The sequence below is a fragment of the Urocampus carinirostris genome, chromosome 7 (genome assembly GCF_059441175.1).
Source record: "Urocampus carinirostris isolate Australia breed hairy pipefish chromosome 7, RoL_Ucar_1.0, whole genome shotgun sequence".
NCBI classification, from domain to species: Eukaryota; Metazoa; Chordata; class Actinopteri; order Syngnathiformes; family Syngnathidae; genus Urocampus; species Urocampus carinirostris.
The window spans coordinates 25,838,171-25,854,569 of NC_142355.1; the positions used below are offsets into that span (position 1 = coordinate 25,838,171).

General features: G+C 38.1%; 1 protein-coding gene across 2 annotated transcripts in view; it reads right to left on the reverse strand.

Annotated features, from left to right (window-relative positions):
• tmem117 (transmembrane protein 117) overlaps positions 1-16,399 on the reverse strand; it is a 62,788-nt gene that overhangs the window by 9,627 nt on the left and 36,762 nt on the right. For both annotated transcript variants that reach the window (XM_088340364.1, XM_088340363.1), the window contains exons 4-6: positions 10,587-10,686; positions 7,945-8,042; positions 3,823-3,982 (exon numbers count right to left, since the gene is read on the reverse strand). In XM_088340364.1, the coding sequence (XP_088196490.1) occupies positions 3,823-3,982; positions 7,945-8,042; positions 10,587-10,686 (358 nt within the window). The remainder of the gene's footprint in view (positions 1-3,822; positions 3,983-7,944; positions 8,043-10,586; positions 10,687-16,399) is intronic.

Consider the following 16,399-nt stretch of genomic DNA (forward strand, 5'->3'; position numbering starts at 1 on the left):
TTCTTTTGTAGTATTTTGAAGTACCTTTTAGTAGTATTTATATATTATATTATTACTCTAATAAGTATTTTTGCAGTATTTCTGTAGTGGCATTTTGATACATTTCTGTACTGTAGTATTTCTATGTATTTCTGCAGTAGTATTTATGTAGTATACTATTAATGTAAGGTTTTTGTAGTATTTCTGTTGTAATATTTTTGTCGTATATCTCTACTGGTACTTATATAGTATTTCTGTATTACAGTAATAACGCAGTATTATTTTAGTAGTATTTCTGTAGTAGTATTTTTGCAATACATTTGTAGTAGTATTTCTTTATCATAGTATTACTGTAATAGTATCTCTGGAGACTTTTTGTTATATTTCTGTAGAAGTATTTTTCTAGTATATCTGTAGTATTTTGCAGTATTTCTGTAGTATTTTTTCTTGTATTTCTGTAGTAGTATTTTTCTGTATTTGTGTTGGGGTATTTTTGTAGTATTTCTTTAGTTGTATTTTTGTAGTACTTTTTAGTAGTATTTATATATTATATCATTACTGTAATGGTATTTTTGCGGTATTTCTGTAGTAGTATTCTTGTAATATTTCTGTAGTATTTTGTGTATTTCTATAGTAGTATTTTTTTGATAGTATTTCTGCTTGGAGTGCTTTTGTTTTTCACCTCTTCACGAGAGAATGTTTTCTCTTTTCTGTCTGTTGCGGAAAGCAACCGAAGCGGACTTCATGGGTAGCTTGGGAGTCGTTATCCTCTCCGTTGATATCCGTGTGTTGTGAACTTTATCGTGCAGAGTTAATTCAATCTAGTAACTAGAAGCTAGCTGTTCCACTAGATGAAGTTGATTCTAGGTATATAAAATGTGACCTTTTTATTCACAGATGAGGGGAACCTCTGTCTGTGACATTAATGTTAGATGTTGAATGGAGTTCTGTAGTTTAAATTGTATGTATTTGCTTTAATGCTGGGGCAAACACCATCATTTGGTTTACAACAACCGGAAAAATACAATCTTAAACGCTGCAGGCTTATTCACTAAGCTGAATTCTTATTCACGTCAGTTTCTTACATTTTAGAAATTTCAGTGGGGAAATGTCCAGTAAACAAAAGTAACACATTTTGCCAAATTAGGACACTCATTAGCAGACGCCAGCAACACCCTTGCAACCATCCGCCTTGTAAAAGACAATAAAAAGAAATAGAACAGGCCGCATTGTACACCCCCTTTCATAGCTTACTTCATGTGTGACATCACAATTGAAGATAGATGAAAAACAATATTTGCGCTGGTCAGAAGAAAGGAAAAGAAAGCTGTCGTAGCTGCTAGTTGTTGTCATGTTGTGTGTGTGCTGGAATCAGAGAAAAAAGATTAGCGAGCGTAATTTTTTAAGTTTTGCAGTATCCCACTGGACGCTCCTGAGCAAAGAAAAATAGAGTTGTGGTTAAACGCATTAAAGTGAAAAGATTCGACCGAGGCACTCATCAAAAATGCTCTGATTTTTAGCGCACACTTTATATCGGGTATGAGAAATGAAACGTTTATGATTGTTGCTATCGAGTACATATTACTTACCCTATAGTCAAAGTATTTTGGCATTTACTTAGTTTCAGCTAACTGTTAGTGCCTACCAACATTAGTGTATAGCCTAAATGTCATCAAGAGATGCTTCTTCTAAAAAATTAAAAATACTCAAATAATTAAATGTATTTAGTAAATGACTTGGATTGCGTACCCAACGGTGGTTTGCAATGAATACTTGTTTGAGAAATGAAATGAAATGATCTGCATTTATATAGCGCTTTTCAAGTCACTGACTTCCCAAAGCGCTTTACAATGTGCTCCACATTTCCCAATAGCGGCCTTGCAGCCATGTAAGGCGCTAACCTGCTTATTGGGGGTATCAGGGGTTCAGTGTCTTACCCAAGGACACTTCGACATGTAACACGGACGAGCCGGGATTCGAACTGGGATCCCTTGATCCCAAGACGAGCGCTCTACCTCCTGAGCTACTGCCGCCCCAAGTGGGCAGCCACACGCAGTGTTTACTAAGCTAACGTTGGCATTTAGGCTACAAGATAACAGTTAGCTAAACCTAAGAAAATACCAAAATACTTTGATGATATGATAAGTAATATGGACTTGATAGCAACAATCATAAATGTTTTTTTTTCTTACCTGATAGGAAGTGTATGCTAAAAACTCTCTTCTTGTTTTTTTAATCAAAAGTGTCTGCTGGTATCCTGTTCAACTTCAATTTATGATCACTAACATTTTATTCTAGCAAACAAACACACAACATGACGACAGCTAGTCATCTTTTTTTTCCTCTGTCTTCTGACCAGCCCAAGTATTGTTTTGCCTCCTTTTGGCTGTGATGTCAAGCGTGAAGCAGGTTATTAAATCGTAACGTCTAAGCCATCCATTTTGATAGTATAATGCTCGACGTTTAGCTACGTTTAGCAACGCTAGTTGACATATCATCTTGCCCTAGTCTTTGCCCCCCGGCTAAGCCCTGCCCACGGGATAAGCCACAATGTTTATGTGTGTAAGCAGCAGTGTTCAAAATGTAGAAAAAAGTACAATCATGTAGCCTAGAATATAAGGTGTCTATATACATGTAGTCAAATTTGACTGTATATCTACTTTAGGTCAGTGGCGGACTGCGCAGTATAAATCTACACCTTCAGTGGAGCTGAACAAGTGATGTTTGCGAAAGAACAGAGCTGTTGGAAGTAAAATTTCCTATTTTTTTGTAAGGACTGGGGTTGAGTCGAGGTGATTTGGGCCGACCACGTCCCCCACCGTGCACCTGATCGGACTCAGGGAGCCGGCAAGTGGATTGCGTGAGGGGGGGGACAAACAAAGTCAACAAGACTGTCTAAACAGACACAATGAACAATGACAGGTTAGTAATAAAATAGGTCAGAAAGAAAGATGCTCAGCCCGACCCAAACATATTTACTCTGCCTGAAATACAGATCTTACTTATAAGCTGAAAGCTGCGGACAAAACCTATTCCTGCTGGCAAAAGGCTTGCTGACTTATCCGAACTTTTACTATTAAAGCAACACAACATGATATTTTCCTTGCTTAACGACTGTTAAACTGGATTGGATTATCCCCCCCCCCTTTGGCAATCACAGTTTGTGAAATCGGTGACGTTTCTCAAAGCAGGAAAATTGGAAATATATCTTTTTACTGCAGCAGATGACCAAGCAGTTCACGCCTATGCCTTCATTGGAGCTGAATTAGTTATGTGTCGTATGGGAATGAACCAGCCAAGTGGGAATCACATTACGTAAACCAACAGCTTTCTAAAAGACTGATTTCACAGGTCAGGGCCATCAATATTTTTCGTAAAGACTTTTGGGTCGATCTCTTAGCCCAGCAACAATTAATTTTTGAAATGGGATTGGTTAGATGCTTGAATATGAAAGCACACATCTGGAAGCAGCGCGAGCATGGAAAAGCAATCAAAGGAAGCTGGCAGAAAACTTAAAATGAAAATAAGTCTTGATGGACAAAATATAATTCATATGACATGGTTATTTCTATATATATTATTAGGCCAGCAGAGATAGCCTTGCAGGCCCTCACAGCCCACCACTACTATATTTACATCTGTATTTACATCTGCGCCAGCTTAGAATGATCAAACGCTCCGCTCACTGCCCTGCACCGCATCTCGTCATTGATAAATTGGGAGACGGGGGACGGCAAACGGCAACAAGACGGGGAAAGGAGGTTAAAAAAAAAACAAGCCACGAGACAACCCGGCTATTCTGTTTTTCGATGTTTTTAATTGGCCACCGGGGAGCGCTCCCACCTGCATGACAATGAGAAGGTCGAAGACCAGGATGAAGGAGGCCAGGAAGGCTCTGGAGACCTCGTCACTGGGAAGGAAGCCTCGGTTCAGCCAGTCCCAGCAGATCCAGTCTGTACCGATGGCCAGAACCACCAGTGACGTCAGAGACACCAGAACCGTCCTGCAGAGAAATGGAGAGAATGAAAAAAAAGAGGCCAATATACTGTGGAGTAACATGAGTGTCTGACAAGATAAATGAAGTGTAATTGTGCGTGAATTTGGAAACACGGCTTGGACTATAAATGTCACATAAACAAGAGAGGCTTATTTTGCCTCCCCCGTGCATAATGTAATAATATTCAGCCAGGAAGAGCGGTTGCCCGCCATTCCCCTTGTGTAAATTGCACGGTGATAATATTATCGCCTGCATTTTAAATAGATTCTACGAGAGTGCGGACCTCCAAGGCCCATATCTCATTTGGAATCACATCAGACATATTATGGATAGGAATTGGCACATATGTGTTTGATTGCAGCCATTTGCTGTAAAATTAAGAAACAAGCTGAAAACTAAAAAAATATCTGAGAAAATATAGCTTTTTTTGTATGATTTATTTTTAAAGATATTTCAACATGTTTTCAATTGAAATAAGAATGATACTTTATTCAAATTAAGTGTGTTTGTAGTGTATTCTCTTGCTGCTTCGCGGCCTTAGTGGATCGGGTTGGAAAAATACCACGATTCAATGTCCCCAATCAAATATTGCTGCAAGCGGAAACCAGCAAAGCCCTCTTTTTTCAGGCTTGGCATCTCCTTTTTGCCATTATTCCAAACTAAAATGAACTGCATATGAACGGCCACAATCTATTATCCCCAATCGCATACTGCTGTGAGCAGGGATCGGCAAAAGGCACGTTTGTTAGAAGGCATGGCGTTCTGGCCCTCCTAAAATGAAATGTACGGATATGGCCGCAACACATTATCCCTGGGCGGGAATTGCAATTGGTTCAGGCCATTCTAGCATGGTGTCATGGCCTGCCTGAAATGAAGTGCAGTGATTTGAATATCATCCAGTATCCCCAGTTGTGTATATGTGAGAGCAGAGGGCCGAACGGGCTTATTTGTGCCTAGCGTGGCAGCTCTTTTTTCTGTTCTTTACGAGTATTCCTATTATAATCATAAACCACTAGTTAGATAATTCAGTTTTACATATTTTAAGGATGTTGTATGTTATTTTCTTTCAAGAAACATTGTAAAATATTTTAGAATATAATTAAAATGAGCAACATTATTGGTTCAAGAATACGAAAGTTAATTTTTGTATGTCGCGAAAATACAAATTATTAAGCTATTATAAAATATGTTCTCCTGTTTCTTGACTAAAAAAAACATTAAAATAATACAAATTATCTCGTTAGCAAATGGAAGATGATTTTGCTTATTTTAAGAAACATATATTTTTGCAGGATCAGAAAGCAAAGATACTAAAAAAAAGCACAACTCATCTAGATGATAAAATATACATATATCCATTTCATTAAAAAATGTCTCATTCGTTTTTCTAATAAACAAAGTAAAATATCTTAAAGTGGATCTATAACAATTGGAATAAGAAACATTCTGCCACACAGGAGAAAGCATAACTGTTTTACTTCAAATGTATTTATCATGTCTCTTGAATACATTATTTTTTTCTAATCTTGGCAGAAAGAATTTCTTAAATTTGTACTGTTTAAATTGATCCGTTTTCAGAAAACCAATCTTGGAATAAGGAAGACGTACTTAAAAGGAGCAAATTCAAATAGAAAAATAAGAAAACAATTTCATAGTGAGGAAACCCACGCAGACACAGGGAAACTCCACACGGGGAGGCAGCAGGAGGAACATCTGTACCATGGTGCTGCTTGCTAACCACTAAACCGCCGTGCCGCCATGGGTTTACTCCGGGCACTCTGATTTTCTCCCACATTCTAAAAACATGCATGTCAGGTTTAAATGGCTGGTCCAAATTGTCCCTAGATGTGAATGAGGGACTGAGTTGTCTGTCTCTGTGAGCCTTGTAACTGGCTGGCAACCAGTTCAGGGTGTCCCCCTGACCACTGCCCAGAGACAGCTGGGATGGGCTCCAGCACCCTTGTGACCCTACTGAGGATAAGCGGGGCAGATAATAGATGGATATCGAAATGAAAACATTGCAGGCACGGGGAGAACATGCAAACTCCACACGTACAAATAATGAAATAATTGTTTGAATTTCTCAAGGAAGAATGATGTCTGGCCTTTTTATTCAAAACCTCAATAGCGAAAAAACTAAAGCCTGATATAGTATCCCCTCCACCTCTTTCGGAAACGGATATGCACCTGCAAAGACTCATTTACTTGTCCAATGGAACACAAAGCTTTGGGGGTGTTGAGCTTCTTTTTCACAATTATGGATAGGTCACAAGGAAAAAAGAAAAAAAAAAGGTGAGGACTTTCCGCGTAACCTTGTCAAGTACATCGATTTCCTCCTTGTTCCTCTAATTTAAAGGTGTTGACACAGATGATGGATGATTAACGCAACTATTGGTTGCTTGTAGCCCCTTTGATGGGTCTCAGATGCAACAAACTCAAGATTAGGAGGAGGTCAGCAACCTTTGTGAAACACAGCTCATTATTGTGAAGGATGATGCACACACCTCTGATACCGCAATCAAGATCAAATTCTGCCCAGACAAAGTACTTTTAATCATGACTACCTGATAAATGTATAACTTATTAACCACTTGAAATAAGGAGAGAAGACATCAATGGATTTTGAACTTGCAAGGAAAACAGGAGAGGACCAAACCCTCGGTTAAAAAAAATGTACCCTGTTGTAAAAGCCCTCCCCCTGGTCCCTTTATTTTTTTTCTACTCCGGTCTCCTGAAGTCCAAAATCAAGAGCCTGCAGCTGGTACAAAATGCCGGGAGGCTTTTAACTAAGACAAGAATGTTCAATCACATTACCCCGATTTTAGATAACCTGCATTGGCTCCTTGTTAGCTTAAGTTGTAATTTGAAGGTTCTCTTGATAGTATACAAAAGCATGCATAAACTTGATCCCTCATATCTTTAGATTTAATTTCCCCCTATGTTCTGGTCCGGAGCCTTCGCTCTGAAAATGGTCTACTAGTGATCCCAAGATCCAAGAAGAGAACCGCAGGTTTGAGAGCGTTCTCCATTCGGGGCCCGGTGCTGTGGAATGCTCTTCCCCCTGAGATTCGATCTGCAACCTTAGTGGAAATGTTTAAATCTATGCTTAAAACACACTTCTATTCCATTGCTTATAAATGACCCATATTTCACGTTGACAATATCTGTGAATTATTTGTTATTGCCACATCCATTGCAGCCTGGTCATCCTGGAAGGGACATTACCTCATGTGCGGTCCCTTTTCAAGGTTTCTTCATTTTCCTCATGTTGAGGTAGGTTTTAGATCAGGGGATGGTGTAATAATAGTCTGTGGTTTACAATAGTCTGTGGTCTGTGCAGCCCTTTGAGACTCGTTGTTATTCAACTGTTATTAAGTTTGTTATTAAAAGCTATACAAATAAACATGGCTTGACTTGACTAGGTTACAAAAGCAGATACAGGGTGGGATGTTCAAAGAACAGCAACATCATAGTAATAACTATATGAACAGTGCATAATAGTCAAAACAACCAACAACAGTGAGGTATAAAAATCAAATCTACAAGGTGACATGCTATGCTATCTCTTTTGCCTGTGTCCAATATCAAAAACAAAATTAACTTATCCCTAAGCCATTGTAGTAAATGTGCTTCATTTTAAGTAAAATTATAAATATTTTAAATAGTATAGCGGTCAAGTATCTTTTTTCTTTCATGGCATGCAGGTAATATATGTTGTGATAAGCACAATGTTCTGAAAATTAGGTAAGAATTTATATATGCTTTTAGTATGACATTTTCCATTTTACTAAAAAAACAAGTTGAGTTATATGAAAGAAAAAAAAATCACATCCAGGCAAATATTTTACTATAAGTTAAATCTTGATTGTCGTTTAATATTTTTGAGTAAAGTAAGACAATTTATACTTATTTATATGCAGTTCGTAACTCATAATTTATCTGGTTAAATAGTAAATGAAACGTTTTACCAGAATAAGACGATCCGATTGTTGCCTCGTTTCCAGAACCTTCGAGCGGCTTTGCCCCAGTTTGGATAATTATTATCCTGAAGCATCATATCTGTCACCTGAAATAGAATTACGAGACATACCGGTAACTATATATCGAAGGACAGACTTTTTCGTCCTCCGCCTGTTTGAATCAACATCCGGGTTGCGAGACAAGACGGGTAAAATCAAGCGCTGGCGTGAGCAGTTTGGGGTTTTTATTACAATAAAACAAATAAAACATATAATTCTGGGCTGTGAGTACAGAACAAGAATTTATTGCTTTAAAATGGCCAACCATTTCTCCCACATTCCAAAAACATGCATGTTAGGTTAATTGGCCGGTCCAAATTGTCCCAAGGTGTGAATGAGTGAGCAAATTGTCTGTCCTTGTGTGCCCTGACAACCAGTTCAGGGTGTCCCCTGCCCACTGCCCGAAGATAGCTGGGATGGGCTTCAGCACCCCCGCGACCATATTGAGGATAAGCGGTGAAGATAATAGATGGATAATGGGGCAAAATATCAAAGTTAGTGTAAAATTCGCAAGGCACCAGCTTCACACCAACCAGTGTTTGTTGTCCAGACTGAAACCTTGATAAGAATGTCGGGACTGTGTATATATATATTATATCGTGGAGACTAGTGAATGAAACAAAAAGTACATATGTATGAATATATTAGTAACCATAAGGTGCATACTTACCTCTCTATATGATGAACATTATTAAAATATGAATGTAATACTATAGGATAACATAATATAACTGGAAAACTAATTCAATAATTACAGTAATTACTATTCACACACACAAACACACACACACACATTATATATATATATATATATACTGTATATATATACTGTATATATATATATATATATATATATATATATATATATATATATATATATATATATATATATATATATATATATATATATATATATATATATATATATATATATATATATATATATATATATATATATATATATATATTTATATAATATTCCTGTCGGGCTAGACGTTCCCCTCCTCATCTCCTATCTTTTCTCCCATTCCTTTGCAGCATGCACGGAATACTAATGCAGTCAGCCGCAGTCAAGCTTGTCAACTTGTCTCGTAGCTGTGCACATTCCGGCGTGGGGGGGAAACCTCGTTGCTTTTTACGCTTGATAAATGAAAAGAGGGGTGTTCCCTCATTTCTGCTTGTTTTAGCCCGAGGGTTTGCTAACATGGGAAAAAATAGAAAGTAAAAGATGGACTTGACCTATGAATGAAGTGCCTGCTAAAACAGGCAATCAGAATTTTATACGCTAACAAATGTGATTTTTTTTTTTACTGCATTAATTTACTAGAAGAACTTCTCTCCCAGAGACTTAATAAAGGGCAATTGTTTTAAATCGTCGGAAGCCAGCCAGGCAAAAAATGTGAGGTCGTAGGCACGAGCGGTTCGAAATGTCATTTGCACTAAGCGGTGAATTTCAAAAGGGACTCAAATGAGGCTGACGGAAAACGCATCCAATTCATCTTCCCAATTAGCCCGGGCGGTCAAACTCGGCTTCACTTTAATCAAGCTAATGCTGCGTTCACGTGCACTCCGGGGACAAAAGAAAGATTGCGATATGTTCCAGTAAAACAGTAACTGCCAAACACAAATACAAATCAATACCTATTAACATTTACGGGTTAACAAAGGTGTGGTGTTGGAATATCGAAACGGGATCGTGTGAGTTATTCAGTTATAACGGTTTAATGATTTCAGTCGTATTGAATGCACATTATGTATTAATTATGTAATAGAGAGTAATTATTTACGTCTTGGTAAAAGTACATTATTTTTTTCATATATCCATTTATTCAGTTGTTATTCAGTCTCTACATTGTTTCTAGAAGTGTTTTTAGTTTACAATCAGGAGATAGCCTTGAGTCTTATGTGTACTGGTCAGACTCAGTCTAGACAAAGAGGTAGTTTGAATTAGGATTTTTTCCACGACTGCTAAAGTTTTGTTTTTGTCATTGCTTTCCCTCCCGGGATGAAAGTAATTGTCAACCATTTTGACAGCGCTCTTATGAATGCTGCAAGTTATTGTCCTGTAGCTCATTTGTGCCTGGAATATTCTGTTACAATTAAATAATCGTTTCATTAGTGGAATATTACAGCACCTTTTGGGTGAGTTATGTTGGTTTAATGGTATCTTGTTTTAAGACTGATTGTGGTGTTTTTGTGATTAGTATATTTTGAAATGGTCATCAAGAGTTTAAGTTTTCATCGTAAAGACACGACTTTGTTTATCAACAGTCTGACGGCAGAATGTTCAGGGGTTAAAGGCTATTCTCAATTTACCGTTGCAGAAAACAATAATAAAAGAAAACCTCTGGAATAATGATTTTTAAAGAAACAACAAGAGCATTTTCAATATAAATCCTCAATTTTTAGTCTTATTTTAATCAAAAAGCTATCCAAGCGATTTATCAATTGAAAAATAATACTCACGGGAAAAATATATTTAAAAAAAAATAGAAAATATATTAACTATAAGAATAAGTGAAGATTAATTTTATATTTCAATACCTTTTGTACCAATGACTGCTAATACTAACATAAAATGTGAATCTTACCATCCAGGCTGTCACAAAGTCACCCATCCAGGTCCCTACTGCTGCGATTTTCATAAAGCTCTCATTCCTGATGCCTAAGTGATCCGTCACCATGTAAGACCTGCGACAGAATGAAATTGTGTCTAAACATCGGATCGAAGATATCAAACAAAATAATCAGAGAATTGTTAACAATTGACAATTTATCCTGCTTATGCTTTGCGCTTATTTCCATTGCTTGATGCAAAGTTAACTTTACTGGCAAAAACCTTAAAGGTGCTGTCCGCAACTTAAAACTTTGCTACTCTCTGCCGCCATCTCCTGGCTTAAAGTCATGATTGCAGCCTCAGTAAGCTCATTCCTCGAGTACTAACAATCTCTTCTTTGTTTTCTCTTTTTTGGGGGCTTGGGTTTGTATTGTAACAAGAATTAAACATAAAATTGAGAAATAAAAAACTAAAGAATGATACAGTAAAATATTAGAAGTTAAACAGATCAACTAAATAAAAATTATCAATTAAAAAGCCATAACAAAAAGTGGGTCTTGAGCCTTCCTTTCTTAAAAATATCAAAGGTCCTTGCAGAACTAATTATCTCCGGCCGACTGTTCCATCGGTGAGGGCCAAAGTGGCTGAAATTTGCCTCACCATAGATGTTGGTCCTCACCTTAAGGCCAGTAAACAAGCCTCTGCCAGAGGGCTGATCTAATAAAATCAAATTGAGACAGATATGACGGCCCAAGACCATTAAGACATTTAAAAAATAGTAAAAGCACCTTAAAATGTAATCCTGAAATGCACAGGGAGCCAAGGCACCAATTTTAAAACTGATGTTATTTTTGGAAAGACCAGAGAGCAGGGCATTACAATAATCTAAAAAAGGATATACATCAGTACCTCCGTGTTTGCCTGTGAAAGAAATGGGGGGACTCTGGCTATATTTTCGAGATGATAAAACCCCAATTTTAGTTATATTTTTGGTTTGTGGAATAAAATGGAGCTCAGAGTCAAAAAACACTTCCATGTTTTAATGCAATCTAAAGGCTTAAAATCTTGTCATTTGGTCAAAGTTTTTCTCTCTGACTTTCAGTGCCAATGACTAAAAACTCTGATTTGTTCTGATTGAGCTATAGGAAGTTCTCTGCCATCTATGGCTTCATATATGAAATGCATTTTAAAGGGGTATCTATGTGTCATTAGGGAACACAGCAAATATCCAGCCAGGTGTCAACAGTGTAACTATGGAAGGGGAAGCATATACAGATTAAAAAGTTCTATGCCTAGAATTGCACCTTGGGGAACTCCACATGTAACTTTGTGGGTTCTGGAGGAACATTCATCCACACCTACTAAGAAATGTCTGTCTGTGAGGAACAAAACCAGTTTAAAACAGTAGAAGAGATGCCCACCAGGTTCCAAGTCTGTTTAATAAAATCTGGTTATCTACTGTGTCAAAGGCAGGACTGATATCTAGTAGCACCAGAACTCTAAGTTTCATAAAATCCAAATTAGACCTGAAATAATTTAAACTATTATAAAGGGAAGTATATATACTGTGGTTGATCCTAAAGCCAGACTGAAATTTCTCTGAGTGCGGTTTTCTTCTTAAACATAATTCAGGTGAATAAAAACAGTCTTTCTGAAACATTGCTTGAAAGTGGCAGTAGACACTGGAAAGTTTCTATTAAAAATGCTCGAGTCTAAATTTCTCTTCTTCAGACGGGGCCTCACCACCGCCATTTCAAAGGCAGCAGGGAAAACGCCCGTCTGGAGAGAGCAATTGACTATATTAAAAATCTGTTCCTCAAAGAATCCATAAAATGTCCTTAAAAGAGATGTGGGATTTGGTTCTAATAGGCAGGTTTTTGGGTTGACTTGGAAGAAAACTCGACCAAGTGTCCTTCCATTAAGCAAGGCAAAACATTTGAGTGTTTCCTCAGGTAAAATCAATTTTCCAGTTATTATAGATCGAAAATAGATCGAAAAGGCTGGACTGGATTTTAATCATTTTACTTCTGAAGTGGTTTGCAAAGTCCTCACAAAGAGCATTTGTGAAGGTCAAAGGTGTAGAAAAATAATGTTGGGTTATATTTATTGTCAGAAATGAGGTTTGAGAAGACAACCTGCATTGTATTATGTGGTATTTGATAAAACTGTTTCTTCATGGAGGTTTAGACTTCCTAGTAATTGTTTTGATAACCATTGGAGCTGACTGGTCAAGGGTTGTTTTCAGATCTCAGTTAAATAATCAACAATAAAATCACAGGCTGAAGGTAAGACGTCGACAGGAGTGCCCTTTAAAAACTCAATAAAATTTGCCGGCTTCAGGAGTTAGGTATCATTTCCTCTGTCTTCTCACCGAGGCTACCTGGTGATTAAAAGTACTGATGTTAAAATGGACATAGCAATGATCAGCCAGATCGCCAACAGAGGACACACTCACGCTCGAGCCATAGGTAACTACGAGATTAAGGGTATGTCCTCTGTTGTGAGTCGGCCGTGTGATGTGTTGCTTAAAATGTAGGTAGGTCAAAAGGTAAATAAAATGTGTCCGAGGTGTCCACATGTACATTAAAATCACCAGTTTTTAAGAATTGATCACAGGTAGAGTGTAATATTGACAAATTCACTGATGAAAGAAGTGGATGTGTGGGGAGACCTGTAAAATGTTATGCAGAGAATGGCAGGACTGCAAAACAAAAATACGCGGTTCTCAAAAGATGAGTCAGCATTAAAAGCAACTAATTTGGTTTTGAAACTCTTAATGGTCTGCTGGCACACCGCTGGACTTTTGATAAACAAATATGTGCCAGTCACTGAAATACGTCATTGGAAAAGCTTAAAATCTTGGAGTTCAAGATATAGTGACCATTTCAAAATATACTCATCAGAGAAACATCAGGTACACAAAAAAGCAGATAAAGTTTGTCTTTGAACCGTATCAACGCATACTGTACATCGTGTTAAACCAATACACCTGACAGGACCTTGTGGATATCTGTTACCAACATCGATACAACATCACTGATGAATTGTCAAGACCCCCGGGTGCTCCGAGGATCGTCATCGGGTCCGCCAAACGACGGAGACGGCGGCGGGGAAAAAAGCAAATGGTACTGCTTCATCTACTTATCAACTCTCACAAACCTCACCAACATCAAATTAATTTCCCATGAAACGGACTACCTGGACCTCTAGGAAAACCGGCTGTTGTGTTTTCATCATCACAGAGAACTGGCTCAACCAGATGCTAGCCTGGAGCTAGCCAGCCACTCTCTACATCACTTCTTGCACTGAAAAGAGAAGCCATACAATTTCCTTGCACTATTTTACAATGATATGAAAGACGTTTCATTATTTATTTCATTCATTCATACTGTAACCTGGTGAGTGGAGGCCAAAGCGAGGATCTCACTTGCAATGTGCCTTTCATTAATTGTGGATGCGGAACGTAAAAACTAGGCAAACATATTGCGTCGTTTCCTAAACTAAATTAGCTCCAAAAAAGTCCTGAATGTCCACCAAAGCCTGCCCAAAGAGTGCACCCTTATCCTATGAGTGGAAGGCAGGGATAGGCTCTGAATGAAGGAAATGAGACATCAGGGTTGGCCCGAGCACGGTAAAACGCCTTGCCCATGCCTTAACCCTTCCTCACATGCTTTTTCTAGCACCTATGAGTCTAGTTTGAACATCAATGAACATTTGTTGTTGTACCTTAGCCTGGAACCTTAAACGACAGCAATTCCTAGGGCTCAGATCGCCATATTTCCAATGTCTATCACAATAATATTGAGGTAAACATACCGGTTCACACCCAGCCAGTAAAGTTCCCACTAGTTGGGATGTTCCGGTGTTTTCACGTGATTAGGAATAGTCAATTATGTCTTCATTTTTACATGAAATCTGTGATTGGACGTCTCGAGCCAGTAAGACAGTCCGGTCAAACTGTAAACATCACGTTTGCCCTTGATTGGGGTTCCAGGTAAAGCCCATCAGGGATTCTGCAACCCGCCGGTGATCTCATATAACCGCCAAAACCCCCCCGGGAGTCATTTACCCGTTGCGAAAATTCCAATCAATATCCCAGGAAGCGGTACCTCGAGCCGCATGCGAAGGCTTGAAATGTAAAATGAGAGTACAGATGCCGACCTCCTGCCCTTCACACATATTTAATTAAGCTCAGAGAGGCTTTATTTTATTTTTTTTTATTTCTTGTCCGAGCTCCTGAGATGAGTTTTGGGACTCTGCGCCATCAGAGGCGAATTTTTGACTTATTCATGTCGACTAAAACTTTAATGGCCTTCAGAGTCAGTTTTGACCTAATGATAGAATTCAGTGTAGTGGAACATTATAGTACGGTCGCGTCATGAATAATCAGCCGCAAAACAGCTCCCATGGCCTAATTGCGGCGCCGCCATTAGCACCGATCTCATAGACGTTAGCTCGGCCAACTGGGATCCTCCGTAGGATGTTATCGGCTTTACCACGCTTGTTCCGTCATTATACTCAAGGACGTTTCTGTGCCTTTTAAAGTCTGCCGTTAAGGCAATTAGCATGCTCCGCGGAGGCAACCGACATCTGCGGCTAAAGCTGGGATAGAAGCGACGTTTGATAACATTAAAAGTGTCCGTCTTCTTCTTCTTCTTTCTGCTTTGCTGCTGTCAATCATTTGTCATCACATGTGGGAAATTGTTCTGAAGCAATGGGGCCAACATCAGAGAAATGGACAGCTTTAATGTAGACCATGGGTCACCAACACAAGAACAATTGAGCAACCTGCAAACAGGTTCTGATAATAACTCACCGGTCATTACAATTTTCTCGGAAATTTGATTATAACTGGCACGAAAAATCATTGACATGTTTCATTCTTCAAAAATTCATTTTAAAATTAGTCTATAATGTATACTCATTGCCCCTAAACGAGACAGTGGTTGACGGAGACTATTTTGACCCTATTTTGAATCATTACGAGCTAATAATAACATAGTAAAAACATATTAATAACATGATAAGTTGTAATCAGAAATGCATATCTAACTGGTATCCCTTTGCCCTAATCACTAACAAAAAAGGTAGCTCTTAGCTTCAAAAACATTGGTGTTCCCTGTTGGAGAATTTAGATATATACTAAAAAAATGTTACCTCAATTTGCAGAAATTGTTCTAATTCTAGGTATTACTGTTCTCTTGTCTATTTTGCTTTCTCTTCTGGACTCATGCTTGGCCAATAATGCCTACAGTCGCCAGGAACTTATACATTTGTAGCTGAGTCTGAATTATGACTTTTGGGACAATTGTTATATGACCCTGGTTATCCCAAAAGATGTTCAAAGAACCACGGGATCTCCGTGGGTGGCCAACCCACTTAAAAAAGCAATGCAGACGGGGTAAGGATCGTAAACAAAAGCGAGGGTGTCGCTCAGGCCTTGATGCTAAGCTAAGGGAGCTACATATGCGAGACTGAAAAAATTTATATTGAAACGGCAGAGAAAGACATGATGGTGAGGGAACTGCGCTTCATCCAATCAATATTTCTTCACCAATCTCACCTGTTATTATTCCAAAAATGTGGAACTATAATCACACCTCTAATCATCTGAGACAAAACATGGCCGAACGGCAAAATCTTGTAGAAATTATTAAAATACTTCAAATAAGTTAAAAGGCTCTGCACAGCTTAAACTTGGTATTTTAACTATCAGATCGCTTGGTTCCAAAGCTTTACTTGTTAATGATCTTATTTGTGATCCTAACCTAAATCTGGTTGGTCTTTGTGAAACCTGGTTGAGACCAAATACGTTTTTTTTCCTTTATTTAAAGGATCTGTTGACTC